At 53.6% G+C, this 24,653-nt stretch overlaps 16 protein-coding genes across 16 annotated transcripts; 9 read left to right on the forward strand and 7 right to left on the reverse strand.

Moving 5' to 3' along the window:
• Nucleotides 1–153: 153 nt before the first annotated feature.
• Nucleotides 154–748, forward strand: M409DRAFT_54808 (uncharacterized protein; the record flags this gene model as incomplete). The annotated part of the gene is made up of 2 exons (XM_033812836.1): nt 154–208; nt 270–748. 2 exons carry the CDS (start codon nt 154–156, stop codon nt 746–748), a joined length of 534 nt encoding a protein of 177 aa, XP_033667351.1.
• A 410-nt stretch (nt 749–1,158) lies between these two features.
• Nucleotides 1,159–1,964, reverse strand: M409DRAFT_23102 (uncharacterized protein; the record flags this gene model as incomplete). The annotated part of the gene is made up of 4 exons (XM_033806635.1): nt 1,159–1,677; nt 1,732–1,803; nt 1,857–1,865; nt 1,938–1,964. The coding sequence occupies 4 exons, from the start codon at nt 1,962–1,964 to the stop codon at nt 1,159–1,161; spliced, it is 627 nt and encodes a 208-aa protein (XP_033667352.1).
• Nucleotides 1,965–2,278: 314 nt separating this feature from the next.
• Nucleotides 2,279–3,096, forward strand: M409DRAFT_66522 (uncharacterized protein; the record flags this gene model as incomplete). Its single annotated transcript, XM_033816969.1, has 4 exons — nt 2,279–2,281; nt 2,388–2,586; nt 2,666–2,915; nt 2,970–3,096. The coding sequence occupies 4 exons, from the start codon at nt 2,279–2,281 to the stop codon at nt 3,094–3,096; spliced, it is 579 nt and encodes a 192-aa protein (XP_033667353.1).
• Nucleotides 3,097–3,372: 276 nt separating this feature from the next.
• Nucleotides 3,373–4,143, reverse strand: M409DRAFT_23104 (uncharacterized protein; the record flags this gene model as incomplete). The annotated part of the gene is made up of 2 exons (XM_033806636.1): nt 3,373–4,068; nt 4,120–4,143. 2 exons carry the CDS (start codon nt 4,141–4,143, stop codon nt 3,373–3,375), a joined length of 720 nt encoding a protein of 239 aa, XP_033667354.1.
• A 517-nt stretch (nt 4,144–4,660) lies between these two features.
• On the forward strand, nt 4,661–5,776 carry M409DRAFT_23105 (uncharacterized protein; the record flags this gene model as incomplete). The annotated part of the gene is made up of 1 exon (XM_033806637.1): nt 4,661–5,776. One exon carries the CDS (start codon nt 4,661–4,663, stop codon nt 5,774–5,776), a length of 1,116 nt encoding a protein of 371 aa, XP_033667355.1.
• A 539-nt stretch (nt 5,777–6,315) lies between these two features.
• M409DRAFT_66523 (uncharacterized protein) lies at nt 6,316–7,268 on the reverse strand (the record flags this gene model as incomplete). Its single annotated transcript, XM_033816970.1, has 2 exons — nt 6,316–6,847; nt 6,898–7,268. 2 exons carry the CDS (start codon nt 7,266–7,268, stop codon nt 6,316–6,318), a joined length of 903 nt encoding a protein of 300 aa, XP_033667356.1.
• A 1,140-nt stretch (nt 7,269–8,408) lies between these two features.
• Nucleotides 8,409–9,629, forward strand: M409DRAFT_66524 (uncharacterized protein; the record flags this gene model as incomplete). Its single annotated transcript, XM_033816971.1, has 1 exon — nt 8,409–9,629. The coding sequence occupies one exon, from the start codon at nt 8,409–8,411 to the stop codon at nt 9,627–9,629; it is 1,221 nt and encodes a 406-aa protein (XP_033667357.1).
• Nucleotides 9,630–10,010: 381 nt separating this feature from the next.
• Nucleotides 10,011–11,846, forward strand: M409DRAFT_23108 (uncharacterized protein; the record flags this gene model as incomplete). Its single annotated transcript, XM_033806638.1, has 2 exons — nt 10,011–10,345; nt 10,403–11,846. 2 exons carry the CDS (start codon nt 10,011–10,013, stop codon nt 11,844–11,846), a joined length of 1,779 nt encoding a protein of 592 aa, XP_033667358.1.
• Nucleotides 11,847–12,197: 351 nt separating this feature from the next.
• On the forward strand, nt 12,198–12,893 carry M409DRAFT_23109 (uncharacterized protein; the record flags this gene model as incomplete). Its single annotated transcript, XM_033806639.1, has 1 exon — nt 12,198–12,893. The coding sequence occupies one exon, from the start codon at nt 12,198–12,200 to the stop codon at nt 12,891–12,893; it is 696 nt and encodes a 231-aa protein (XP_033667359.1).
• Nucleotides 12,894–12,979: 86 nt separating this feature from the next.
• Nucleotides 12,980–14,260, reverse strand: M409DRAFT_23110 (uncharacterized protein; the record flags this gene model as incomplete). Its single annotated transcript, XM_033806640.1, has 1 exon — nt 12,980–14,260. One exon carries the CDS (start codon nt 14,258–14,260, stop codon nt 12,980–12,982), a length of 1,281 nt encoding a protein of 426 aa, XP_033667360.1.
• A 594-nt stretch (nt 14,261–14,854) lies between these two features.
• Nucleotides 14,855–17,100, forward strand: M409DRAFT_23111 (uncharacterized protein; the record flags this gene model as incomplete). Its single annotated transcript, XM_033806641.1, has 2 exons — nt 14,855–15,661; nt 15,718–17,100. The coding sequence occupies 2 exons, from the start codon at nt 14,855–14,857 to the stop codon at nt 17,098–17,100; spliced, it is 2,190 nt and encodes a 729-aa protein (XP_033667361.1).
• Nucleotides 17,101–17,139: 39 nt separating this feature from the next.
• M409DRAFT_66526 (uncharacterized protein) lies at nt 17,140–18,141 on the reverse strand (the record flags this gene model as incomplete). Its single annotated transcript, XM_033816972.1, has 2 exons — nt 17,140–17,370; nt 17,407–18,141. 2 exons carry the CDS (start codon nt 18,139–18,141, stop codon nt 17,140–17,142), a joined length of 966 nt encoding a protein of 321 aa, XP_033667362.1.
• An 879-nt stretch (nt 18,142–19,020) lies between these two features.
• Nucleotides 19,021–19,453, forward strand: M409DRAFT_23113 (uncharacterized protein; the record flags this gene model as incomplete). The annotated part of the gene is made up of 2 exons (XM_033806642.1): nt 19,021–19,053; nt 19,112–19,453. 2 exons carry the CDS (start codon nt 19,021–19,023, stop codon nt 19,451–19,453), a joined length of 375 nt encoding a protein of 124 aa, XP_033667363.1.
• Nucleotides 19,454–19,958: 505 nt separating this feature from the next.
• M409DRAFT_54818 (uncharacterized protein) lies at nt 19,959–21,053 on the forward strand (the record flags this gene model as incomplete). Its single annotated transcript, XM_033812837.1, has 1 exon — nt 19,959–21,053. The coding sequence occupies one exon, from the start codon at nt 19,959–19,961 to the stop codon at nt 21,051–21,053; it is 1,095 nt and encodes a 364-aa protein (XP_033667364.1).
• Nucleotides 21,054–21,268: 215 nt separating this feature from the next.
• Nucleotides 21,269–21,967, reverse strand: M409DRAFT_23115 (uncharacterized protein; the record flags this gene model as incomplete). The annotated part of the gene is made up of 1 exon (XM_033806643.1): nt 21,269–21,967. One exon carries the CDS (start codon nt 21,965–21,967, stop codon nt 21,269–21,271), a length of 699 nt encoding a protein of 232 aa, XP_033667365.1.
• A 418-nt stretch (nt 21,968–22,385) lies between these two features.
• M409DRAFT_66528 (uncharacterized protein) lies at nt 22,386–23,495 on the reverse strand (the record flags this gene model as incomplete). Its single annotated transcript, XM_033816973.1, has 2 exons — nt 22,386–22,403; nt 22,455–23,495. The coding sequence occupies 2 exons, from the start codon at nt 23,493–23,495 to the stop codon at nt 22,386–22,388; spliced, it is 1,059 nt and encodes a 352-aa protein (XP_033667366.1).
• Nucleotides 23,496–24,653: the final 1,158 nt, after the last annotated feature.

Here is a 24,653-nt window from a genome sequence, read left to right on the forward strand (position 1 = left end):
CCATTGGGGTGGTGGTTTCATAAAGCTTTAACCTGTGCCCTGCTTTTCTGCAGCTCTACAGCTCCTCTCGTTGCTCCACTGCCATCTGCACGTTTGCTGTGTGCTTGCTTGAACAGTCGCTACATACTGACTTACCTACCATCGCTGGTGACGATGCAGTTCATCCACGCCTCCCTCGCCGCTCTGCTCCTGCAAGCCGTCGGCGCTGGTAAGCTCTCCACACACCTCAAGTTTCAACACCTCATCGAGATCCTAACGCATCCTCCCAGCTCCAAACCCCTTCCCCCTCCCAACACCCGCTCCAACCCTCCAAATCCGCCAACAATCCAACACCACCACCTCCGCCCCCACCGCAACCCTCACGGGCGAATTCACCGGCGTCGACGGCGGCCTCTACGAAGTCACCTCTGAATCCGGATACGTAATCGTCGCAGGCCATACGCTCTCAGCCGGAGGAGCGGATGCTCTGGTCGGGAATGGCGATGTCACGGTTGCGTCGGGAGGGTTCCTTGCGAATGGTCAGGCGATTACGTTCTTGAGTATTACGAGTACGTCGAGTACGGCCGTGTCGACGACTTCGGCGAGTACTGCGGCCAGCACGAGCAGCGGGGCGGCGAGTGGTAGCCAGAGTGGGACAGCAGCTGCGGCGAGCTCGAGCAGTAGCAGTAGTCAGGCGGGTGCTGCTGCGACTGGAGTGCCGTTGGCTGGGGCGGTGCTTGGTGGATTGATGGGCCTGGTGTTGCTGTGAGAAGATGAGATTTCCATTCTTGATGCGTTGAAGCGCTATGATACCCTTCCTGCGGAGACGAGCTTGGATTGAATGAATGTGTAATGATTTGACGAAAGACAAGACATGAGCATGAAACGGCGATAGCACTTGAAATGAGCATTAGCATTTTGGATACGGTATCAGCACGAGGGTCTCGGAATAGTATCGATGTCTGCTGCATTTTGTTTCATACCTGAAGCACCACCAACGCCGTCGCTAATGCTAGGTTGTTTTGGTATCCACCTCCAAAGCTTTTTATGTAGTTACATTTCCGCTCCATTGTGATGGGCGATTTTGAAGGCCAGCAGCGGCGCGCTGATGCACTCGATCTTCGTGAGGTCATGGATGGCGGGAGAATTGTGATGCTGATAGAACTGCTTGAAGCTCTTCTACCGGCCTGGGAATCCACCGGACGGAGGCTGAAAGCCACGACCGCCAGGAGGTTGGAAACCAGCAGGTGGGAAGCCTGGCGGACCACCACCGGGCGGGAACCCAGCAGGAAATCCACCAGGGGGTCCACCACGGCCAGCGAAGCCGCCTGGCGGTCCACCTGGGAATCCGGCGCCCGGGAAACCTGGTCCTCCAACACCAGCTGCTGGTCCTTGAAGGCCAATGCCTGCTCCTCTTCCTGCTGGTTTCGCGGTGCCTGGGCCCGCTTGCACTGCTGGCGCGACTGATCCTCCACCGGGTGCGCTCTGTCCGAGTCGTGCAGCTGGATCTGCTGGTGGTGGGCCGTCGACGGAGCAGGAGACGATGTTGGCACCTCGAACAATTGCCAGTCCCAGCGATCTCTTCTCCTCCGTCTCAACAGTTTGTCCGCCTGATTGTGCGCCTGGTGCGCCTCCCTGCTTCGTCTTGCGCTTCACTCTCCGGAACTCTTCGCAGTCGGCGAGAACGAGGTTCATGTGCTTAACAATGTCAGCGAAGCGTTAAATAAATATTCAGAAGGTATCACAGCGTACCTTGTCAAATGCGAGCATCTGACCGACAAGCTGCCGGCCATCGTGAAGAGTCGCGCGCATTCGGTAGTTGACCTAGATATGGTGTAAGTGGGAGCCACGAGTCGGCGATTGAGGGCTGTACTCACGAAGGCTTGCTATTGCACATATCAGCGGTCTGTCTCTGTCAACGCAGGACTCCTTGTGGTTTGGAGTGGGTCGTGACTTACCATCTTGCCCTGCTTTTGCATGCTCATGATGGGTGGTTGGCGTGCCGGAGCACGACTTTGGCGCGTTCAATTTGGTTATACGGCTTGCGACGAAGGTGTTGGCAGTGTTGAGAGTATGGGCGGAGAGTGTGGTCGCTGTCGAGTGAAGATGTCGCGGTCACACGAGCTGCTGGAAAACCTCAAAGCTCGAAGTTCGACGCGGGACTACCCGCGCTAGCGCCGCACATGCCAAGACTCGACTTGCCAAATCGTCGCTCGGCCGTTCAACTTCGTCTGTCTCTTCACGCAGGACTTGCACCCATCCCACAGCCACCGCCAGGACGTGAGATCTCACTAGCACAATGGTGAGTCTACACAACTCTCTCTACACCACAAACTCGAAACGAAACGAAATCACCGCGACCGGATGAGCATATGAAGGACTCGAATACTGACAACATTGCGACGCAGGCCCGCGGTCAGAACTCAACCCAGCAGGCCGATGGCCAAAACGTCCAGACCCAGGGCGCAAAGGACAAGTCGGCCAACCCAATGCGCGAGCTTCGCATCCAAAAGCTCGTCCTCAACATCTCCGTCGGCGAGTCTGGTGACAGATTGACCCGTGCTGCCAAGGTGCTCGAGCAGCTGTCTGGTCAGACCCCAGTCTACAGTACGTACGATCCGCAAGAAAGAGCAGAGAGAATCGGATATGCCATGAAGATGAGGAGGCTGACATGATGGACTTTCAGGCAAGGCCCGCTACACCGTCCGTACCTTCGGTATCCGCCGTAACGAGAAGATCGCCGTCCACGTCACCGTCCGTGGCCCCAAGGCAGAGGAGATCATCGAGCGTGGTCTCAAGGTCAAGGAGTACGAGCTCCGCAAGCGCAACTTCTCCGAGACTGGCAACTTCGGCTTCGGTATCTCTGAGCACATCGATTTGGGCATCAAGTACGACCCAGCGATCGGTATCTACGGCATGGACTTCTACTGCTGCATGTGAGTGCAAGAGGATGGACGAATGAAGGAAATGGAGATGCTGACAACAAACAGGACCCGCCCAGGTGAGCGTGTCGCCAAGCGGAGACGCGCGCAGTCCCGCATTGGTGCCTCCCACCGCATCAACCAGGCCGAGACCATCAAGTGGTACAAGAACCGATTCGAGGGTATCGTGCGGTAAATGTCGACTACGTTTGGATGATGGTTGTCTTGAGTCTGGGAGAGCTTGTGGAGCATGGATCTGGCGCAAAGAGCAAGGGCTTGCAGTTTCCGAGATAACGAAACAAACATGGCCTATCGGAGCTTCTTCACGCATGAGCAAGATCACTACAATGGAGGCTTCACCTCAGATGTGACATAGCCGTATAACCATTGATCGCTGCCTCATTGCTGTCTGCTTCTCATTCTTCCATCGTTTCTATGAGCAACGTGGTAAGTGTACCACACCGGTAGGTCTTTAAGCCCACCGATCGAGCAAATAATCAGACTGTGCAATTGCCCCTCCGTGTTCGAGCGTCCATATCAAGTCGTACTCCAAGGCGACTTCGAGAATGGTCACCATGCGTCCCGCCGATTCCGCATGCATCTTTTCCCACCTGCTCGTGGACATCGGCGTCGCTCCCTCCCGCACCACCTGCCCAAGTTTTGCAGCCTCCTTACCCTGGATGGAAGTCTTGGTCCAGCACTCAAGATCTAGAGCAAAATTTTGACAGCCGCACCACTGCGAATGGACGTCGAGCTGAGCCATCGGAGGTTGAGTAACCAGCATACGGCGCCAGGAGGCCTCTGGACGCTCGACACCCTTCGGCATGTGAGAGGCGTCGCTCCAGCTGATGAGATAGTCATTGGTAAGTTGGAACAGGAACGGATTGGCGATCACTGGGTAGTTCCACGTGTCTTCGGTTCCTTGGATGTAGACCTCACCCAGACTCATATTCTCGAGGCTTTCTTCGTCTTGGTGGAGGAGGACGTCGGCCGAGGGCTTGAAGAAGAGTGCTCGCTGCAGCTTGATGGAGCCTTCGATGGTGGCTTTCCAGTGTTTGCAGACTCGCGGCATCTTGGTGAGGAGGTCTGTGATGCTGGCTTTGAGGAAGATCATCTCTAAGAGCTCGGGGACCTGGAAGGTGCGGTGGGCGGCGGATGACTGATCTTGCTACTTGGTGTCAGTAACAGAGCCCGAAGGTCGACATGGATGTGTGGGTACCGTGGATTCAGCCATGTCCGCCATGATCGAGGATTGCGAAGCTGGGGTGTTGGTGCAGGGTGCCGAGCAGGTCGAGGATTGAGAAGAATATTGAGAGAAGTCGGGATGGGGCAGGCACGCTCCTTCCTTAACATCACATGAAAGTGGGTCTCGCACGAAAGGCAGGTACGACTTCGATTTCAGCTTGGCTCAAGACTCAATCCTCCTGCCAGGTTGACATGAACAGACACCTTTGTGATATTCACACATTGCATCACGACACAACCGCCAAATCAACAACACTCCGGCGCCAGCAACCACGCTTGATGATTCAGGAGCACAACATGGACCGAACATCCTTCTGCATACGGACAGGAGCTACTCAACGCAACAGTCTTCGTGAAGAACCCAAAGCGCCATTCAAGAGCCCAAGAGCCCCAGCGATAGCCCTTCCTCATTCACCATAATCCAGTTGACGCTTACAAAATGCCAGCTCCTGCGCCTTCCAGTATGTTTCGTCGACCAAGACCAGCAACTCCCATACACAACCCCTCTGGCCACAATGCCATCCAACACTGTCCAGCCCCTCCCTCAAAAGGGTGACTTCATCCTCGTCGGCCGCGATTCTATCACTGGACTCGGTTGCCATAACAAGCTCCTCTTGATCTGCGAGGCGCCGTACAATCGACGACGAGCCGCGCCCACCAACGTGCGGGTCGTCGACGTCAACACCATGGCACCATACATACCCAGCGCGCGATTTCTCGAAACCAACTTGGGGCGCCGAATAGCCGAAGCCGACAGCGCAGAGGACGCTGTGGCGATTTTCAGACGAGCGGCGGAGCCCGAATTCTACGATCCTAGAAATGAGCACCTTTTCGCGCGAGCTGCCCCTTTGACTTCGCACCTTGGCCGTCAGAACATGTTCTTCTTGAGGCCTTCGGATGAGGCGGTGAGGAAGGTGCTGCTGGGCGAGGTATGTCCAAACGAAGAGTGCCAACGGGGGCTTCTGGCAGCGAGTGCGCGAGAGGAAATATATCGCCGATATGGCCTCTCACACTCTGCCTTGCAGGAGGATAGGGGAGATACTCCAATGGCGTGCCCGGCCTGCCTACCCAAAGACGTGGTTGTCGAGAACGAGAAGCAAATCCTCGTCGCCCGTCGCCTAGATTCAGGGGGCCGAGTGACCAACGACGAGCTCGACGCTCTACGCCTCAACGAGAGACGTCTGAATGAGAGAAGACTCGAAGCAGGTTACCCCAAGATCAGATTCTGCCCGGACATCGTCTGGCTCATCAATGGACGTCGCCGATCATCTTGGATGGCTCGACGGCCAGGCCGCTGGCGCGAATACATGGCTGCATTGAGAACTGGCGATGGAGTGAATAACACTCTACCTATGCACGACTGGTGGGGCGTTCAAGAAGATGATGCCACAGTCGACGAAGGCACCCACCACTCCCCGACCCACAATCTCCCAAGACGAAGCTTCGCCGAACTGAAGGATTCAATCAACAACAGCAGCTGCAGCATATGCTTGAGCGAGAGCTATACGGACAGCGACGAGGTCGTCGTCCTTCCGTGCGTGCATTTCTTCCATGAAGCGTGTATCGCGGCTTGGCTTCACCAGCATCAGAATTGTCCGGAATGTCGACGACAGGTCCCTGCAGTGGACTGATGAGACATGAAACAGCCTAGTCCTCCCAGCTTTTCCAGACGTTCGGAATGAAATCGATCCTTTGTTTGACTCTGGTCAAAGACGCATATATGTTGTTGTCGGCATTCTTGAAGGTTCGAGAGGTGTGGTCCCACGCAAAGCTAGATTCGGCCCGAATGTGAACGTTCCTTCCCTCCTTCACTTTCACATGCAAATTCGCGCCACACCTCAGATTTCAATCTCGTGCTTGTGACTTATTAGACGAAAATCAGATACGTTGTATGGTTCTATTTTCTTTCTCTTCTTCTCTTCCTAACAAGGGTGTATCATACTCATTTCCCATATCTGTACAAAAAAAGCCACCAAAAACGCAATGTGTGCTCAAATCGCAGTGGGATTCAAGCTTTCGCTGCCATGGTATCCATTCATCCATCCATCCGACTTTCCCATCTCTCAAACGATCCCGGGGGTCTCTCATAACAAAATTAATAAGAATACGCTCTACGCCGCACACAAAGTCAACTCCGCTTTCAGCTGCGAACACTCTCCGTCTTGGAGTCCTACTCCGAAGCGGTGTTCTGCAGCGCAATCGCCCCCTGCTTCTCGGCGATCTCGTCCGCCCAGGCCTTCTGCTCCTCTCTGAGCTTTCTCTTGACGTAGAAATACGTCACCAATGTCCACACGGCGGCCCAGATGAAGGGGATGCTCCAGCCGACGCAGTAGGCGGCTTCGTGCTGGATGGTGAAGACGAGGATGGTCGTCAGCACGGCCATGGCTTCGCAGCCGAACGCCCAGAATGCGCCGAGGCGGCGCAGCATGGCGCGGAAGACGTGTGAGGCTTCATAGCGCTTGTTGAGCGCTTCGCGGAAGGCGGTGCCGCCGCTGCCGTCGACGGCTACGATGTCTTCGATGATGGAGTAGATTGCGGGGCGTAGTTGAGCGCCCTTCGGGATGGAGGAGATGCGGACAGGGGCGGGGACTTCGAAGTAGCGGAGGGCGTCGACGATGAGGAGTTCGGTGCCGAAGGCGTAGAGCATACTGGCCAGAGGCATGGCGAGGAGGCGAATGGGTGGGTGTTCGGGGACGGTGCCGCTGTGAGGTGTTAGTGAGGTGTTGCGAGGTTTGGAGATGGGCAGACTTACACGATGAGCTCGATCATGATAATGATCCAGCCGAGACTGAAGTTCCAATGGAACCAATCGAGATACATCCTACGCGCTCCGATGACCCGACAGGTGCTGTTCTTCTTCCATAGTCTCCAGAAGCGTATAAAGTACTCGAAGATACTGACACCTCCAAGCGCTGCGGTGATGATGGAGAATACGACATTGGGTGATAGGTCTGTGCCATACCACAAACCGAAATATAGTGCGATGGGTTGCGCGATGACATCGATCAGGATCAACCCCCAAAACAATGCGATGTACCATTTGCGATCCCATAGACTGTAGTTCAGGGCTGGCGGTTCGGGCTCGAATCCAAGTTGTTCCTCTGCAGCTGCAATCTCGGCCATTGTTGGTGCTACAGGATCCCCATCGGCCTCTTCACCCGCAGCCATTGACGGTCGCCCAAGTCCAACAGCCGACGACCGCCGCCGTGACATGGCCAGTGACGGTCGCCCGTACGGCCCATCTCGACGGATGTCAAAGTCTCTGCTCGGTCTCGGCCCTTCTCGCGACATCTGTGTGCTTTTTCGCCCTGGCGGACCTGATGGATCCGAGTCTTCCCTGGGTAACTGAACGCTCTTTCGCGCCTTCGTCGGCGTCTCCCCCGGACCATTGCCACTCATGACCCTCTTCTCTTGCATCGGTTCTGATTTCGACGAGTCCTGCCGTTGTGGTTCGGTAGGGATCTGTGGCGGCTGAATCTGCAGAGATGGACGGCCCACGGGATCGAAGGGGCCATCGTGGCGCTGGTCGAAGTCGTGCTGCTTCGGGTCTTCCTCCATGATTGTGGTGGTTTGCTTTATCGAAAAATAGTTGAGGGTCCAAGTCTACGTGCAAAGATAGACCGGGAGTTTTAAGGCCCCTTGGCAAGCAGGATCAAGTGCTTGTTGGTGACAGCATCGAAGCTTCTCCCGACTGTAGACTGCAATGCGCTCTCGAGGAGGACTGATCCAGAACAGGAAGCGACGGCCGGGAGATATCCAAGACGGTGAAGAGTGAAGGCGGGAGTGTCGTCGTGGTGAATGAGACGAATCCGCGGTCAGCCGATGGCAGCGGTGCAGGTTTGGTGGTGAAGCTTCCATCAATCTTCTGCCGATACGCACGCGGCGGGAGGCGTTTGACGTTGGCGCATTCCACTGACATCAGCAGCCTTGGCACGACGCATCTCGCTCACCAAGCAACGTGTAAGAACCGCCCAGCCTTTCCACCTTTCTCCCTTTCGGCGCCGTTCCATTAATATTTGCTACGCACTCCCATCAATTTCAGCGCTAGTGTGCGCATTTGTTTATTATTCCAATCCTGCCACCTGCCTGTTGTTGACCCTGTGCTTACGTGCAGGACTCCGCCCTCATCCTCCGCCGTCCGCATCCTCACGCCGGCTGCTCGCGAGATCATCCTTGCCGACCTTCTGGAACCTCACATCAGGCCAACATCACGTCGGCCATGTAATCGGCTGCCCGCGCCGAACCGTCTTTTAACAACAAGCAATGCGCCTGTCCTTCCATCTCACCTTGACGCTGCTTCTCCGCCTTGGCCTCGTCCTCGGCTCCGCGCAAGCTCCGTTTCTCCGCCATGGACGCTCAGACGGCCGTAATGTCTCAGTAGCCCTGTTTACTGAACTGGAAGAACTCGCCCGTATCGTCGACATCTCCTATTGCGTTGGCTCTACTAGTTTTGGAATCAACAAACCATTTCGCTGCCTGTCACGATGCGCCGACTTTCCGCAGTTTGAGCTGGTCGAGACTTGGAACACGGGACCGCTGCTATCCGACTCTTGCGGCTACATTGCTTTGGATCATAGCAAGGCCCGGATCATTGTAGCCTTCAGAGGAACTTACAGCATCGCCAACACTATCGTGGACTTGAGCACGGTTCCACAGAAGTATGTCCCGTATCCCGGCGAAGGCGACAAAGAAGGCGGCAACGGCGTCTCAAAGAAGATCATAGACGCCGTGAAAGGAGTCTCGCCGCGTGATGTTGCGCCCGCCAGCGAGCCGAAATGCCTCAATTGCACTGTGCACTGGGGCTTCCATCGCTCTTGGATGAACACCCGCGACAAAATCCTCGAGAGTGTGCAAGAGCAAGTCCTGCACCACCCGGACTACGAGCTTACTCTCATAGGCCACAGTCTTGGAGGCGCAGTTGCTGCACTGGCAGGCCTGGACTTCAAAGCCAGAGGCTGGCATCCGAGAATCACCACGTTTGGGGAGCCTCGGATTGGCAACCTGGCATTTGTGAAGTATCTTGACCAGCGATTCGACCTGGCGAAGAAAGCTCCGGAGAACGACACACTTTCAGAGTATCGAAGAGTCACGCACATCGACGATCCAGTTCCCCAGTTACCGCTCACAGAATGGGGCTACGCTATGCACGCAGGCGAGATCTTCATCTCCAAGCCTAGCTTTTCGCCGGATCTTAAAGATATAGAGCATTGCACGGGCGACTTCGACCCCAAATGCATTGCTGGCCAGGACACCACCGTACCTTCTGATCCAGAGTCGTCAAAGCAGAAGCGAGATCTGCTCGAGTCTGTTAAAGGCGAGATCCACGATGTTGTGCATGAGCCATGGGGTATCCCATCGAGGTACAAACTGTGGGAATTGCTCTTTGCCCATCGAGACTACTTCTGGAGACTTGGTCTTTGTGTGCCCGGTGGCGACCCTCTGGGAGGCGGGTCGAATTACGATCAGATGAGAGAAGACTTGTAAGATTGACGTTGGTCACGAAAAGTTATGCAGCTGGACTGTTGGAAAAGCGAAGGTACCTGCTTGGAAGTAATTGAGATGTGAAGTATGGCACCATGTGTACATTGGTGGTCTGTTTAACTGTATTCTAGACTGTCTGATCAACCGTCGAGATCACACGATGTCGCTATTCTTGGAAATTCTTGAACCTCGACTTCTTTGTTGTGCAATGAGGAAGCTCATTTCAAGATTCCTCGTACGCCCGGCTTGCCTTGTTTGTTGGGACAATGGAACCTATATGGACGGTTTCGCCATCCCCCGACCACGAGATTCCCATGTGTCTTCCCGCATTTCACTAGATCTACCTATACGTCGACAAGACAGCAACTTCACCAGACGCATATAATGACTTATAACGAAGCGTTCTTCGCGCTGCTGCTGGCCAGCCGACTCGCCACAGGAGCTTATATACCGCTTCCCGCTCAATCTGACGAACGCGACGCAGATAACAGCCACGACGACGAGATCGAATCTGTTATTACAGAAGTTCGAGTCGTATCGGAAACCTCCACTCCGCACTTCACATACGATCCTTCCCCGCTATACACATACGATCCGCTGCGTTCATTTACGTACGATTCGGAGCCATCGTTCACGTACGATCCAACACGATCTTTCAGCTATGATCCACATGAGAAACGAGCCGAGACTGGGGAGACTAATATACTGACGAATTTGATGTGAGTAACCTCTTGAGAGAGCCGTTCTTCGAACTTGAGCTAACGGTTCCATTCTAGTGAACGAGACAACGGGACACTCTCTCACCCTCCACCCAACCCTACCGCCATACTTTCTGCGTTCCGGACCAGGCCACTTACCAGTCTTGATATCACATTTACTCTCGATCCGAATGCTCCAGCATCACCAGATACCTCCGCGAGTACTTCTGCATTCCAAACGAAGCCTCAGTCGAGTATCGAAAGCACCTCAATCCTCGATACGAACACGCCACCGCCACCGAATCCAACAGCAATTCCCTCTGCGTTCAGGACGAAGCCTCTTACAAGCCTTAGGATCACGTCCATCCTTGATCCAAACCCGCCAGCACCACCAGCTACAACGGCAAGGTCCTCTTCATTCAGCACGAAGCAACAGCCAAACGTCAAGACTACCTCCCTGGACACGAACACGCCACCGCCACCCAATCCAACCGCAGTGCCCTCAGCATTCCGAACAAAGCCTCTCACGAGCCTCAAGATCACATCTCTCCTGCACCCCAACGCCCCTGCTCCAACACCGTCAGCCACTAAAACCAAATCCACTCACGACGACGACGACGACGACGCGGCCATAGCCGCCGCCCTCCTCCGCATGACGAGCATCAACGCCCAAAACTCCCTCCCAAGCCTAATCCCAATCCAAGCCCTCCCCTCCAGCCTCTCCACAATCGACCTCCTCCCACCCGCCCCAACCACCAACCCAAACGCCCTCAAACCTCTCCCCATCGTCCCAACCCTCGTCAACGGCGGCACGGCCTACGTCCTCCAATCTTTCACGGGCACGAACCTGAGCTCCGCGTACGTCACCAAGGCGCCGACGACAGCGTTCCAGTTCGTCAGTCCGAGTCGGCTGTATACGTATAGCGCGGCGAGCGAGTTGGTGCACAGGACGAGCGTTAGTGGGAGGTTGACGAGTTTTACGGAGAAGTTGTCCACGGGCATGGCGACAGGGAGTGTGAGCAGGACTATGTTGCCCGGGTATAGTGAGAGTTTGTTGGGGTTTGTGGAGGTTGGGCCGGGGGCGAGTAAGACGTCTACTGGTATGGCGAAGAGTGGGCAGTCTGGAGTGAGCGAGACGGCTTTTGTTGGCGAGGGAAGTGCGAGGCCGACAGAGAGAGCTTCTGGTGAAGAGACGCAAACAATGGGGACGGAACAGGCTTCTGCCTCCACCCCTGCGTCCAGCAGAAAGTCGGCGAGCGACACCGCCAAGCCTTCATCCACACCCACTTCATCTTCATCAAACAAGGCTGCAAGCAAAACAACCACCATCTCATCGACCTCTCGCCAAGTTTCAGAGTCCTCAATCCCCTCAACGAAAACAATAGCTACCTCGCCAAGCACAACAAGCGAAGAAAAATCCCCAACTCCCGCCCAGCTCATCGGCAAAGCGAAGGGAAAAGCAAAATCATGGACAGGCGATTTGAGATGTATATATCCCACGCCGGGGTGTGATAAGGAGTAAATAGTATCAAGACGTCAAAGGACTGGCCCAATCTGAGGCATGAGAGAAATCGCATAGGGCGATTGAGTAAAGAAAAAGACCTTCCCGGAAACGAGTTCCGAGCTTAGGCTGTCCACGCGGAGGGGTCGCAGAATCGCCCTATTGTGAGGGGGGGATCACTCATTACCTAGTGGAGACGAGGAAACGATAGTTAAAGCATCCTTCGAGAGATAACATCTGCTTCATTTCCATTTTCAACTACCACAACTACTGCTGCTGCTCCTGCTGCTGTCTAGCAAGAAGACCCAGCCGCAGCCATCCTCAACCCACTTCCCCCATCCACCGACCAACAGACTATTAAAACCCACTACAATGTCTGCAACAAATATGCGCATAGAACCGGCGCAAGAACACGACCTCCCCCGCCTCGCCCACATCTTCACAACAGCCTTCTCGCACATCCCCTGGCTGCGCCTAGTCGGCTACACCCCCGACTCAGCAGGCCACGCCCTCTTCACAACCAACACCCTTAGAGCCTGGGCCCTCCACTCCCAGAAATTCAGCACGCCTATGACGCTTAAGTGTGTTTATAAAAATCCCGAGAGTGGGGAGGAGGTCATCGTGGGTATGGCGAATTGGATTTTCCATGAGAGGGAGATGGCGGAGAGGGAGTTTGCGGAGTGGAGTTATATCTTCTCTGCGGAGTGGGTGGCGGATGCTACGCAGCGGGCTCAAGCCCGCGCTTTTGTGAGGGGGATGCTCGACAGGCAGGTTAAGTGGATGGGCGGTCGGGCGTTCGGGGAGTTGCATTTCCTCTGCGTGGATCCTGTTTGGGAGAGACGGGGGGCGGGCAGCGCGCTAGTGAGGTGGGGCGTGCAGAGGTGTAGGGAGCTGGGTGTGCCTGGGTGGGCGGATGCGACGGAGGTGGCGAGGAGGGTTTATGAGAGGGAGGGGTTTGTTTGTGTTGAGGGGGTGGCGGTTATGGTTTGGTGGCCGGAGGGGTGGGGGGAGGGGGAGAGGGGGATGGCGTTGCCCGGGTGGGAGGGGAGGGGAGGGGATGGTGAGTGAGGGTTGGGAGGTTTGGAATCTGGAAGAGATCATACGTCAACAAACGTCTGATTTTTGAAATCATAGAGCAAGACGAGACCCCTTCATCATATCTCCACAAACCCCAACAACCCCGTCCAAGGCTGACAATTCACATACTCAAACTGCACCTCCCCGGGCTTCAACGCCGCGACCTCATGCCACGTCCGCATCTTGAACGTCGTCTTGCCGAACTTGGTCGAGTGAGCGTGTGCGCCGTGGAAGATCTTGTGGTGCGTGGGGTGTTTGGCCGCCCAGTTTTCGAGGTCTTTGAGGGAGCGAAAGAAGCCACTGCTGCAGGTTTCTCGTCGGGGGCGTTGGGGGTTGGGGATGATGTTGGGGTCTTGTCCATGGCCAGTGTTTGATGTCTCGATTGTTGACGAGGCGCCGGCAGAGGTCGTGTCGGATCCATATCGAACGTCTACAGCGCTATCAACGACGGCACTGTAGAACTCCTTGGCGTTCTCTTCATCTTGTAATAGTCGATTTGTAGTGAGGTTTCGCGAAAATCGCAGCCCGCAGTCACCTGTTTCCGCGGCGTTGTTTTCCAGATACGCCATTCCCTCTCTTAGCACAGGTTCGAGCGTCCGCTCATACGCCTCTCGCTCGTTTTCCTCACATCGTTCCCAGTACTGTCCCGATCGGATATGGATCATGGAAGTATTATTGCTACCACAGATATCACGGCGCTTAATATCCTTTGCAAAATCAGGCGGTGGTAGCGATGCCTCTGGCTCGAAGGAGTCGTCTGCTGATGAAGGGATTCGGTCCCGTGCTGCTCCCCAGTAGCCTGTGAAAGCGTGGCTGACTTGCTTGGCGCCTGGCAGTGAAGCTATACCTGGCTGATAGTCGTTGCCAGAGTAAACAGTTTCCAGTCTTGACTTGGGAACTTTAAAGGACTCATGCCAGATGCCGATGTTTTGTTGATCTTGAGAGGGAAGTGAGTTGTGAAGTTTCTTGATATCAAGGTCTCGGATTGCCCGTCTCGCAACGTCCTTATCCGCCCAGTAGAGGATGTACATCTCCGTGTCAGGAACATCATAGCCGGTCTCAACGTAAAGTTTCTCCCACAACGCTGGCGCTAGAGAAGTAGACGCACGGCCAATCCAATTGTCGATCTTCGCTGCGAGATGTCTCTGAGCGGCTGTTGTCACATGTCTATGGAGATCTGTATGTGATGCTCTAGCAAGGCTCTCTTCATGCCGAGGCTGAAGCCCTATATAGGTGATGCTGACTTCGTTGACATCCTCTGGTAGCTCCAGCATATATCGAGGAAACTTGACTATCCAGTCCGCGGGTTGACGCAGAGGATATTTCCGGTCAGTCGTGCGGATATGGGAGCAGGACATGTCTCGATTGAAGATCTGCTATGTGAGTAGTACGCAATGGATGGAGAGCTAGCGATCAGGACACTGATGAAGCAAAGCTACGACAGAAAAAGGGGCACACTAAATGTTAATCAAGGAACACCAGCTCCTCGTCGCGGTTCCGATCTCGCCATCCTCCAGCCATGAGGTCACGACTGCTATTGGCGGGAGTGTCGTTGATGGCGCATTGTGGGCCGTGCAAGATGGCATGCATGTGTGTTGGAAGAAAGTAGGGCTAAGAAAGAGGCTTCGAAGGTGGTCGTGAAGATTGTATCCTTTTAGGCGCCCGTAGCGAAACTGGAGCTACGGAAGACTTTAGCGGGACAAGCGATCGAAGCGAGATAAGCGAGGTAAGCGAGCTCAGCGACGTCACGTCCTTCGAAGTCTCAGCCGTGTACATTCTTCTTATGTATTTCAGTCTCGTCTGCCTCCTTCGCCTGCCTCGCTTGAACATGCTCCTGATCTCTCCCCTTGTTGCGAGCTCGGCCTCGATGCCTCCTGAATGACCGCCATTGCCCGGACCGCAAGGACAATACGAATCCTCTAACACGCCACAGCCTCGTGACAGACTCGGATATGGAAGGTGCAGAGAAGGCCAAGCGAAAGCGAAAACGCACAGGATGCTTGTCGTGTAGAGCTAGACGTGTGAGATGCGATGAGCGCAAGCCGACCTGTGAGCGTTGCGACAATGCGAACATCGACTGCGCCGGCTACGAGAGCAGACGCCAGGTTGCCCCTCGACCACAGGCTCGGAACACTGCACGAAAAGGCAGTCAGAGCAGGTGTGGATACTCATCTAGCAAGCCTTCAGGTTCCGAGTCGAAGTCACCGACTGTACAAGGCACTACTACTCGCGCAATTGGAGAATCAATCCAGCGAGCATTCGAGACCAGCGATCAGGACCTCAATGCTCGCAGCCCACCATGCATGCCGGGCGGACCCAAGCGACAGACACTCATACCGGTGCCGATCAGTGTTCGAGACGACGGCGCCCCTCTCACTGCACTGCTCAGTAACCCGCACTCCTCTCAGCGGCCTTGTGCGGATGCCCGTTGGGTGCTGGCCTATCACCAGTTTCTCTTTCGGACAATCCCTGTGCTCTTTCCTCCTGAGCACGTGGGGTTTTGGCGAGATGAGCTTTGCCACGAGGCTTGGGGTTGTGAATACGTTTTCCTCGGCTTGACCGCGCTAGGCAACATGCATCGCGCTGCTTTACTTCTGCCCATGCCAGGGGAGAACGATCGGAGCCGTGGTCTCGATACTAAAGTCATCGCTTTCCAAACATACACTCGGGCTTTGGAGTCTCTGTCCAGCCATATAGAAGAAGCCAAAGCTCGACCTAGTATTCTGGTAGCTGTTCTAGAGCTACTCGCTTATTTCGAAGTATGTGGATCAGCATTGTCGGTCCTGAATTAACTCACTAACATATCGCTCTCTAGTGCTTTGCGGGCAACGTCCCTGCAGCTTTGGGACACATTCAGATTGCCGCCCACTATCATTCTCAGATTGGCGTACAATGTGCCACGACTACCAAGTCAGGGGATCGATACTGGCCAGCTACACAAACAAGCCTGGATGCCATCGGTTCGTGCTTGCAAGAACTTTGTCAAATCCGGCGCATGGTCTTACCGTTGTTTCGCCCGATTGAGCCTCTACAAAAGGTTACTCCTTCGGCCCACGCGGACAGTGCGACGAACATCGTTGACGCCATTAGCCATGACTCAGGTATGCCGCTATCAGTGATGCTTCAGCGTAGTCTCGACAGTGTGGTGAAGGACCTAGATATGGAAGCACTCATTTGGGACCCATGGGCAGCGCATGAACGCCCTGCTGCACCCGCAAACGATATCCTGAGGCTCAAGCAGCGACTTCAAGGCTGGCGAACAAAGTACATCAAGCATCTTCCGCAGCAATTGGTAGAATCAGATCTCAATACTCTCCCCGACTTTCGAGATGAGCTTGAGTCTGACGCCTTACCCATGCCGCCTCCTCCATACACCGGCTCGTCTACCTCGTCCGCATGCCTCGTCGTTGCAGCACTCTACAACTTCTACATGGGGAGGGCCATGTGGTCTCTCGCTTTACTGGAGACAGACGAATCTGAGTCGTATGAGACGTCGGCGTATTTCTACTTCTACGAATGTTTGCGGTTCGTAGCGACTCAGCTTCACGGCATCGCCTTAAACGATGGCGAGACGACAAGCGGCAACCCACAGGCATCCGATCGATACATTCCCAGCGAAGGTCTTAAACCTGGCTTACTGGCTATGATGCATATCATTGCTCAATGCTCTCCCCGGTCGTCCTGGTTTCAAGCTATTGTCGACATGATCCGTCGGGTCGGGTACGAGGGCCTTGTTTGTGGAGAGCCTCTAGCTATCAGCTTGATCTTTCTTCAAGCCTTTGAGACATGCAGCGGAGTCCAACTCTCTGTCCAGGATTATCCGCCGCCTGCTGAGCGTGTCATAATGGTCCTGATTCCGGAGACGAACGGGCGTAACTATCTTTGCTACTACGCACGACCGATGTCCTCTGGCGATGCAAAACGAAGTCGAGGCCAGGCTCGTGTGTACGAGCCCATTGGCCATGGACGCTGGTCGAACTCGTCTAGCAGCGACGACAAGACCAAGCCTGAAGTGAAGGTGTACAGCGCTGATCATGCCGATGAGCGTTTCACGAAAGACTGGCTGCTACGCAAGCAAGTCGCTCGTGAATGGCTGGATTGGTCAATGGACTCTGAATTCGATTTATGTCGAGCTCTACGAAATCACATCGATGGCAGTCGTCCCTTGTCATCAACACACGGCCAAGGTGCGGAATGATGGGTGACACTTGCATATTCGTCCATCTGCGTTTCCAATTCAAGGTGGCGGCACCAGATCCAGGCCATCTACAGATAAATGAAATGAGTCGTTGCGAGAGTACGACCCAGACACGTCCAAGTCAAGCTGCCCCTTCTCACAGCCCTCAAAATCAAGCTCCTGGATGAGAAGCTCACCATCCGCGTCCCAGATGGGGCGAGCCAATACCTTGCCGAACGGCGAGATGATACAAGATCCTCCACCGCTGATAAACTTGCCCTCTCGTTTCGTCTCATTGATTCACTCTGGCAGCTCATCATCACGAACAGCTTGATTCGCACTCACGACAAACGTCCGTCCCTCAAATCCTATCGTCTGCATGAGAGGCAGCCAAGTCGGACGTCCGTCCGCAGTCGGTGCAAGATAGAGATTCACATTTTGCTGGTAGAGCGCCTGGCGAAGAAGTGGCATGTAGTTCTCCCAGCAAATTGCAGCCGCGAGACAGATCTTGACACCTTTGATAGTGGTAGTGATGGCTTTGAGTGTTCGAGGATGACCTTGGCCCCAGACGAGTCTCTCGCTGCCGGTCGGGAGGACCTCGCGACGTTTTCCCGCGGCACCTTTGACTGGATCGATGTAGACCACGGCGCAGTACAAGGTCCCGCCGGACCGCTCAAGGACACCAGTGACGATGAAGACGCCAGTCTCACTCGCACTTCTCTCCAACTCCTCCCTCGTACCATCACCACGAACTTCCCCTTCACGAGTCGGTATCCTTCGCTCTACCCAATCTTCTTCCGCTCCAATCGGCGTGTCTCCAAGATCCACAGCTCCCTGGAAGTATTTCAGGAATTGATGGTACCCATGAGCGCTTCGTTCACCAACGCTGGCACCGAAGGTCGCTGAGCGGGGGTAGCCTCCTAGGTAGACTTCGGGGAAGAGAACGAGGTCGACGTTTTGAGAGGCGGCTTCTTTGACTTTTTGTTCGAGTTGTTTGAGGGTGTTGGCTGTAGTGTCGAGCGTGTGGCATTGGGCTGCGGCCACTTTGAGGAGTTGGGACATTGTGGTGCGTTGGTAAATCACACTTGAAGATGTCGACGAGAGGCCAATTGAGCACTGTGGTCAGCGGGTATTGATCTCATGTATATGCTCCAAATCGCTGTCGAGCAGCTGCTTCCATACGTGTCGTCCTGAAGAGAGCGTGCGACCAACCCAACATCACCTGGGCAGCGTTGCGTGGGTGTGCATTGAAAGTTGATAGTCTAGCACGACAGCCTTGATTCTAGTCCATGGACGCCCCGAAACGTAACAACAAGATATCAAATCTTGACAAGGAGAGGTTCCGAAGCCGCAATGAGTCCTCCAACGTCGCGTCAGTCGCTTACCTCGCCTTGGTCGTCTAGGCTTAGTTCTTGCATGGTGCTACGGGTAGCAGCCTCGTGATGAATGCATGCCTTCACTCAAATAGCGGGCGCCATGGTTCTGGATCGGTGTACTAAAGGCCACGAATTTCGATTATCGATTAGGCGTATTCATCATCTGCAACTTCAAATCGATTGCATGAAAGCAATGCTGTCTCCGACTTTCGTCCTCTTCGGCAGCGGGCGAGTGAAGCGCTTTATATCCCATAGTGGACAACAACGAGACTGATATCTTTTTTGCAGGCCTGGAATTGGCATTGCAGTCGCCACAGCCTTTGCTCAGAAACATTTCGACAGAATCGTTTTATGCTCCCGGAACGGAGAAAGGCTAGCGTCTGAGAGAATCGAGGTCCAAGAAGCTGCAAAGAAACATGGTCGAGCCGTCGAGGTCTTCACTTTCCAGACTGATCTCAGTAACATCGACAATCTCCGCCGCACGCTGAACGAAATCGAACAGCTTGGTCCGCTGGGACTCGTTTACCATAATGCCGCGAGAATCAGACGAGCGGAGGTATTGACTATGTCAGCGGAGGAAGTTGAAGAAGACTTCAGAGTATGTTCGGACTATTCAGGATGTCTGCATACACACAATCCGCGCTGACCACATTCAGACTGGCAATCTCTCCCTCTACGTAATCGCACAATGGGCCATTCCTCTCCTCAAGCGCAGCGACCATCCCTCGCCCTCTTTCTTCGTGACCAACAGCCACTTCCCAGAGGACCCATTGCCAGAAGTTCTCTCTTTGGGGATGTCGAAAGCAAGTCAGCAGAATTTGTTCATATCGCTGAATAAGGCTTTCGGGAAGGAGGTGCATTTCGGGGTCGTCAAGGCTTGTGGGATTGTGAACCCGACGAAGAAACATCTCAATCCGACGAATATTGCGGAGAAGGCTGTGCAGCTTTATGAGCAACGGAAGGGGAAGTGGCAGTTGATGGTGGAGGTTCGGGAGTAGGCTCGTCTCTGGTGCCGTGGTCTTTCTTATAGAACAGTGTGAACTCATCAGTTCTCCAAAATTTTCGAGATCTTCGAATTTCTTATATTGGAGATTATATTTCATGCGAAGTGTCCCCAGGCGTGAATAGTCTATGCTTGTCAAGACGCCTTCTCTGCCATTTCGATCCCTTTCTTGGCGCAAGGCTGCGAGCCTCATCCAGACATTGACCTTGCCGCTAGCAGTAGAATTAGCGTCCGATGCCGGAGCCAAAAGCTTAGGTACAAAGCATTGATGACTTTAAAGTTCAAGTAAAGACCTCATCGACCTCACGCCGCAGAAACTCGCATTTTGCAAGGGCTAGGCTGAAAAATTTGGCATTTTGACTTCCCATTCAGTGCTTAGCACCGAGATTTCGTTATTCCCGAGTTGCACCCTCTTCTTCCTCGTGTACCCAACACACGGTCTATATAAGTCATTGAGTTGCCTCATACTCGACGAAGCTAAGGAAGCATCGACTTCGAAGATGGCCAGTCTCAAAGCAGCATACCCATGGATCAAGCTTCCTTTGGTTGCTTCAGCACCTATGCTAGGAGCATCGACTCCTCGACTGGCCGCTGCAGTGACGAATGCCGGGGGAGTGGGATTTCTACCTGGAGGCTCTAACGCAGGGACTTTGGATCGCCTATTACAGGAGGTCAAGACCATATTGGGAAGCACTTCAGGCACAGGTTTACAATCACGACCTGGAATCCTTCCAATCGGCGTCGGGTTCCAACTGTTTAACTCCACTCAATCTCTCGACTCCATCGCAGCCGTAATCAAGAAGTATGTACCTGCAGTCGTGTGGCTATTCGCCCCCAAGGAAAACGTTGATCTTCAACAATGGTCAAAACGGATTCGGAGCGAGACTGAGAACAAGACGCATATTTGGATCCAAGTGGCGAACCAAGCTGAAGCAATGGAAAGTATTAAACTTGCGAATCCTGATCTGCTTATTCTGCAAGGAGCAGACGCTGGCGGTCACGGAAGACGACAAGCGGCAAGTTTGATCAGCCTGGTCCCGGAAGTGTTGGACTCTTTACAAGAGGCTGGAAAAGAGGACATTTTTGTTCTTGCCGCTGGAGGCATCGTCGAGCCGCGAGCTGCTGCTGCCGCTTTGGCATTGGGTGCTTCAGGGATAGTAATGGGCACGCGGTTCCTGGTAGCTGAAGAAGCCGGTATCGCACAAGGTTGGAAGCAGGCGTTGCTGCGTACAAAGGATGGCGGCGTTGCCACGGTTCGATCAACGCTCTGTGATCGAATCAAGGAGACGAGACCCGAATGGCCAGTTGAGTACGATGGGCGACAATTAAGGAACAAGGGCCACGACGACGAGGATGCGGGAATGCCTGAAATGGAGAACATCAAACGTTACAAAGAAGAGATGAAGAAGGCCAGCGATGTTAATGCTTGGGAAAATGATGGACGAATGGTGGCATACTCGGGCACTGGGGTTGGTCTGATCAAGAACATTCAGCCGGCTGCGAGCATTGTGGAAGAAATCTTACGTGGAGTGCGGCCTGTTCTAGAGCGCTCGGCAACGGCATTAGAGCATGAAGGGAAGCAGTCAAATCTGTAGTATCTCAATAGTAGTTGAAGACTTTGCTTTTCTCCCTGTGGTCCATTGAAGTCAAACGTTTTTGATTCAAGTCCACGGGGCTAGTCGAGCTTTACTTCGAGCTTGTAGGTTAAAATACCACTCATAATAGAGTACCTGCAATCTGTGGATCTTTCATTTCGCAATACAGCTTCTCACAGCTATTTCAAAACGTATTCTCACTACATGCCGATGCCTTACAATTTCTGATCAGGAAACTCCAGCTCCTTCTTTTCGGTCCTCAACGCCTCTCTCAAACCCTCAAATCTCTCCACATTCTTCACCAACTCCCTGAATCTCGGGCACCGCCCCATATCAAGTCCACTCGCGTCCAAAGCTCCAATCTGACCCTGTCCTCCCCATCTCCAGAATACATTCAGGAAGAAGTCAACGACTGTCAAGTGATCGCCCACTGCATATGTCCCATCGATCTTCTCCTCAATGCGACCGTAGCAATACTTGATCTTCTCCTTCGCACCGGTCTTGATGGCATCAAATAAGGCTTCATCGTCTGTGAATCTGCTTGGTCTCCACAGCGCTGCATAACCAGTTGAATGCAGCGTCCCGGACAACCATACCAGCCATTCCTGGACCTTTGCCTTCTCCCAGGGTGTTTTACCAAGCAAGCCTCTCTCGGGGTCGAGGCTCGCCAGGTATGACAAGATTGCAATAGCTTCTGTCAGGGGCTGGCCGTGGACGACCAATGCTGGAACGTAGCCCAGTGGGTGGACTTTCTCAATGTAATCCTCGCGGGTCATACTTCCATCGCCAGGAACGAAGCCATTGGGACTCCGAACCATCTCGATAGGCTTGAAGAGGATACCGAGCTCTAGTAGAGTTGCGTGGACTGAAGTGGCGCAGGTTCCATTGAGGTAGTAGAATTTGATGTCGGCCATATTGTCTTGAAGCCTGAGTCTGCATACAGCTGGTGGGTTTCAAACAGAAATTTTCCACTCGTGCTGTTCCTGGTTTTCTTGAAGAACCTCGTCTCGTGTTACACAGGCCCAGGACGAACCTTTTGATTTCTAAGCTCTGTCTTCTATACGTTTGTAAGTAGTGTTATGCTGGACATGTAGTGAAACAGCTCTCGGTAGCGTCGCTTACCTCGCGTTCACCATGGGCTTGATTCTGGTCGTACTTGATTACTTGCACCGGCAAGAAGCCGTTGCTTCTCCTTACAAGTAATTACAAGTAAGCTGAGGGGTTTACCCAGGTCTGCTTGTCAGCGCTAGACGAACTACTACGTCGTGTTAAAGACCATCCGTCAGCCTCGCTTGACGTTTGAAGTAATTGGTGTTCGGAGGTCTGTTTCTCTTACGTCTGTACCACATACTGATATAAGTCTTATTGAGCGGCAGAAGTATATCCTCTCAATTCTAGAGCCTTTACACTCTCTTTCCACAACCAATCTTCGCCCTCTTTGTCAAAAGCATGCGGCGCATACCCAGGACCCTCATCAGTGGCGCCAGCAGCCTGTGGTATACCCTCTCCCACGTCTGCCAAATACTTTCCTCCCTTAGTCACATCGTCGAAGTAGAAGCTGACAGCAGCCCAAACAACTGTAGCAGCTCCCTGCTCTGCGTTTTTGAACAAGGGTTTGAGCTTCTGCAAGACCTCCTCTCCACCAAAAGCTGCGAAGCCCTCTTCAGTCAGATTGCGAGCAAACTCCGAGCCTTCGAAGACGCTACCAGGGTGTACAGCCAGACCTGTCAGACCCTGAGTAGAGAAGTGTCTTGCAATGGCGTTGCTCATGTAGATGTTTGCAGTCTTGGATTGGCCGTAGGCTTCCATCTTGGTGTACTCTTCCGGGTGCTTTTCATAGTTGTAGTCGTCCCTGCGGATCCCGCTAAGCATATGAGAAGATGAGGCCACAGTGACAATTCGAGACGTTGTGCCCGATTTCTTAGCTGTGTGTTCCAGAAAGGGTTGGAGTTCGTGGAAGAGCAAGAAGTGTGCGAAGTGATTGGTCCCCATGTGTATCTCAAAGCCGTCGACAGTCTTGCTGAGAGGAGCACCAGACATTCCCGCGTTGTTGATCAAGACGTCAACTTTGTCCGTCAGAGATTTGATTACTTGTGCTCCCGCTTTCACGCTGACCAGATTGTCGAGGTGCATCTCAATAGCGATAGGACGTGGGTAACCCTTGGAAGAAGAATGCGACACAATGTCGTTTATAACCTTCTCCAGTTTTGGCATGTTGCGTGCAATCAAGTAAAGCTGAGCGCCTGTCTCGTACATGGCAGCTGCAACGTGCTGGCCAATGCCTCCGGAGCAGCCAGTGATAACGACAGTCTTTCCGACGAGCTTCCCAGCGGCGTTGCAGTCTCCAATGATCTGAAGGGCGGTGGGTCTCGCATCTCCTGGTCCCTTGGGATTCTTGTGTGCATCCGCGTATGGTTGATATGGATTGTTGGAGGGTGGCATGTTGGTCTGGCTTGGTTTCGAATGCTTCGGTTTTTTCACCCTCCTGCTATTGGAATTGAGAGTGAATGATATCGTGTGATTTGATCGACTTTCTGGTCGCCATGGCCGAGAGTAGATAGACGAATATATAGTCTCTCTGCAATTGCCCCGAGCGTTACACTGTGAGCGGGCATCATGCACGTCGTCGGAGATACGCAGGAGGTGCTCTGTACCGTCCGATGAGACCAAGCACACCCAGCCTTCGTTGAGCTCAGTGTGAGTACGAATATCTCGTTTCTGGGCCTCTCACCCAGTGCTTTGGGCGATTTGGTAGCGTTAGTAGACCCATATAGGCTTTGTGGGGCCTCCGTCCGATTCTATACGAGCGCCACACCAAGACTGGCATTCTTGGCTTACACTCATGAGAGGGTCATGATATTTCCAGTATTCTGATTTCTCAGCTGGACAGTCTTTGAAAACGTCCAAAGTCCGGTCTTGATACTAAGCTCCAAGATCTGCTTGCAGGGTAGCGCTTTGGCACACGACAGCCTGCTATGATTGACGTAGAGGACCGCAAAAGTGAAGGCAGAGGTGATGGGATGTTTGGCGATCTTGGCGACCTCCATAGGCCTCGAACTCCGTTCCAGACTCCCTCACAGGTCTCGTCGTCGAAATCCTACGATGGTGAATCAGCATACTGTCCAAGCGAAGTCCAAGAAGACTAAGTAAGCCACAAGAGCAAAAGAATTGGATTCCGATGCGGGGAATTGAACTGGTCTTAAGTTAGCGGACTGCCAAAGAACTGATGATTATATAGCCTGGGACTCACCCCCGATCTTGCAGGACCTGCAGATGGGATTCATCTCTGAGAGCCGCAAATGCTAACCGTTACACCACATCGGATGATTTCTGATTGGAAGGCGGGCCCTTGCAATCCAACAATGAAGGTAAACTATTGCTGTCGTCTTCATGTGACACATGCGAATCTGTGACTCACCCCTTCCAAAACCCTGTCAATAAACCCTGCAATGTGGGAGACCGCCAGCTTATGCGGATTATCTGTGCCATGGATTATTTGATACACTATTCTCCGAAAGTATTTTGAGCACAAGCATAGTTACATGATCACATGTTATCGATAAGATTGGGTTGATGTTGGGGAGTGAAGTTGACAAGAAA

Source organism: Zasmidium cellare (assembly GCF_010093935.1).
Source record: "Zasmidium cellare ATCC 36951 unplaced genomic scaffold M409scaffold_18, whole genome shotgun sequence".
NCBI lineage: Eukaryota > Fungi > Ascomycota > Dothideomycetes > Mycosphaerellales > Mycosphaerellaceae > Zasmidium > Zasmidium cellare.